Raw genomic sequence first — 2,405 nt, 5'->3', positions numbered from 1 at the left:
TTTACTTAATTCCCAATCTCCAAGTTCATTTTGTATGCCGGGTTTGGGTTGCACTTTGACCCGCCGGATACACTATTTTGACCCATCTGACCAATTGGATCAAGTCAACAAATTGAGTTCAGTCCATTTAAACTTAAGAAAATTAGACAAGTTACAAAAAAATGAGCTGATTCTGCCACCTCTAGCAACCATGTCCTGGCAAGTTTTAGTGTTTAATTTTGAGAGCACTCTGTAGATAGATGCTGCAATTAATTCTGGAAATGAATTATAGAATATAAGCAGAATCATTATGGTTTAACAATCTTTCTTTATATAAAGTACACTAGAGCCTGTTGAGGTACAGAAAGGATGCATACATCCTGTTTAATTTTGATTAATTAGTAGCCCTTAATTGCTTACCTGTTACATTTTTGTTCAGTTACTGTACTAAAATAGGCTTTAGTTCATTCATGAGATACAAGTTGAGCATGCTGTTTCAGAAGAGCTGTACAAAACAAGGATATATATGCCTACAATTTGCTGCTCTGCTTCTCCCAACAGCAGCCTTTTGTTTCTTCCTATACAACTGCTCCCCTTGTGTATCAAAAATAGTAGCTTCTTTCTTGCTTTGCAGCAACTGCGCGCTTTTTGTGTGACTTGCCTTTCTGCTTGATGAGTTCATTTAACTTGTTTACTTGTTTGAGATACCTTCATTTTTGTAATTCTGTAACAAAGGAAACTTTTGGGCTGAAGTAGACTCGAGATCATTAGAATCATCGTATTCAGGCATCTCTTTTGCCTTTCCCCACATTACAGTATAGAATCCGATGGCAATTACAGTCGCTCCCAGAACGCTGATTGTCAAAGCAGAAAGTAGTAGATTAGATCTGCAATGACATAAATTATGAAAGAAAATAGATGTGTTGAGGAGTTAGTACCTTCCCAAATAAAGAGTATCTCCTAGGATAATGACTCCCATGGCTACTGCAATGGCAATGGACAGTGGCTTGAACATTGCTACATACACTGGTCCTTTGACGCGCAAAGCCCAGGTGTGAATGGTATTGTTTAGGGATGAGCCCAAAATTCCCTGTGTAATGCAGCACACATCATTTCATCATCGTACTAGATTACAGAGCTGGCAAAATCAACTCATATATAGTAATCCGTCCAAGCTTAAGCGGATTGGGTTATGAGTTATGACGCGTTTGTTGACTTGACCCAACGAGTTGAATTCAAAATGACACATCGAACTTTTGGATCAAAATAATGTAACTTGACGAGTCAAAATACAACCAAAACACAACAATACAAAAGCAAATTTGGAGATTAGAAACAATGTAAATTTGGAAGAACTTAAGCTAATAATATACGAAAAAATACATTGACTTTCACGATTTTTTAAAAAGCTAAACAGAAAAAATCTAAAAGAAGAGGCAAGGTCATGTTAGGCGGATTTGAGTTATGACCACTATTTTACCCATATTGACCCAACTCATTTTGATCCAACTTTGATGAGTTTCCTTTGCCGATTTGACTATTTTAACTTGTCCAAGTTTGACCCAACCCATGTATTTGCCATCTCTATACATGGACGGCTAAAAGACAACAACTTGGTAGTCTAGGAAAGCGGGGTGGTAGGCTTTTCACATCAAATGATTGGCCATGTCATATATGCCCGAGTTGGACATCTAATTGCTTTGATTCTGGAGAATGTAGTGCCTGGTATGTATATAACAAAGATGTACGATCAAACTTATTTCTCAATTCACTTACAGAGCATAGGATGGAGGCCAGTGCAATATCTGGTTTAATTCGCCATTTGCTGGAATCGGGTTCAGTGAAAAAGCCTACAATAGCAGCTAGGCAGCTCACACACAAGTTGTAGAAGAAAACTACAGTCACTTCAGCTGGATACTCTTTCATAATCCATGTCTGTCATCAGATAAATTGACTCAAAATCAGCTAATTTGTTTTGTTGGAAAAGAGTAGCTCTCTATTCAGGAACTAAGTCTGCATTCACCTGAACAATGTACCACATAGGAACCAAAATATATTCAGTTGTGAGGAAAAGGCCGCCAAGCATCCAATTCGATTGGGATGAGCTGAGAGATTGGCTAAGGAAATTGGGCGTGGACGTGATAGCCACTAATAATTTTGGGCCTTTGTAGAGAGTCACTACGAATGCTCCAGCGATGGAAACCACTGTGCCCAAGACTTTGGCTCGAGTGCTTGATCTTTTTAATTCTATCTTTTCCATCCTGTTTATTAACACTTCCACTTCATCAAATTTCTTCTTCTATAAAATAAAAACCAGAAAGCTGATGAAATAATTTGCCATGTTAAAACAATTTGACTTCATTTTTTAAACTCAAATATCTCCCGAATTCGATATCATGAATCATATCCCCCCCCCCCCCCCCCCA

At 38.0% G+C, this 2,405-nt stretch overlaps 1 protein-coding gene across 1 annotated transcript; it reads right to left on the bottom strand.

Annotated features, from left to right (window-relative positions):
- Positions 1-290: 290 nt before the first annotated feature.
- LOC109239156 (WAT1-related protein At3g28050-like) lies at positions 291-2,315 on the bottom strand. The gene is made up of 4 exons (XM_019405679.1): positions 2,003-2,315; positions 1,756-1,914; positions 918-1,069; positions 291-833 (listed from the first exon to the last, which is right to left on the bottom strand). The coding sequence occupies exons 1-4, from the start codon at positions 2,237-2,239 to the stop codon at positions 671-673; spliced, it is 711 nt and encodes a 236-aa protein (XP_019261224.1). The 5' UTR covers positions 2,240-2,315; the 3' UTR covers positions 291-670.
- Positions 2,316-2,405: the final 90 nt, after the last annotated feature.

The sequence above is a fragment of the Nicotiana attenuata genome, unplaced genomic scaffold, assembly GCF_001879085.1.
Source record: "Nicotiana attenuata strain UT unplaced genomic scaffold, NIATTr2, whole genome shotgun sequence".
NCBI lineage: Eukaryota > Viridiplantae > Streptophyta > Magnoliopsida > Solanales > Solanaceae > Nicotiana > Nicotiana attenuata.
The sequence above is the reverse complement of the archived record's forward strand: the minus strand, read 5'-3'. Positions and strand labels throughout refer to the sequence as shown.

Bases quoted from the DNA above. Each gene is read 5' to 3' on its own strand.
- LOC109239156 (XM_019405679.1), bottom strand. From the start codon at position 2,239: ATGGAAAAGATAGAATTAAAAAGATCAAGCACTCGAGCCAAAGTCTTG. The intron at 1,070-1,755 runs GTAAGTGAATTG...TGCATTACACAG, and splicing joins TGGCCTCCATCCTATGCTCT to GGAATTTTGGGCTCATCCCT. The intron at 834-917 runs GTACTAACTCCT...TTTGACAATCAG, and splicing joins GATACTCTTTATTTGGGAAG to CGTTCTGGGAGCGACTGTAA.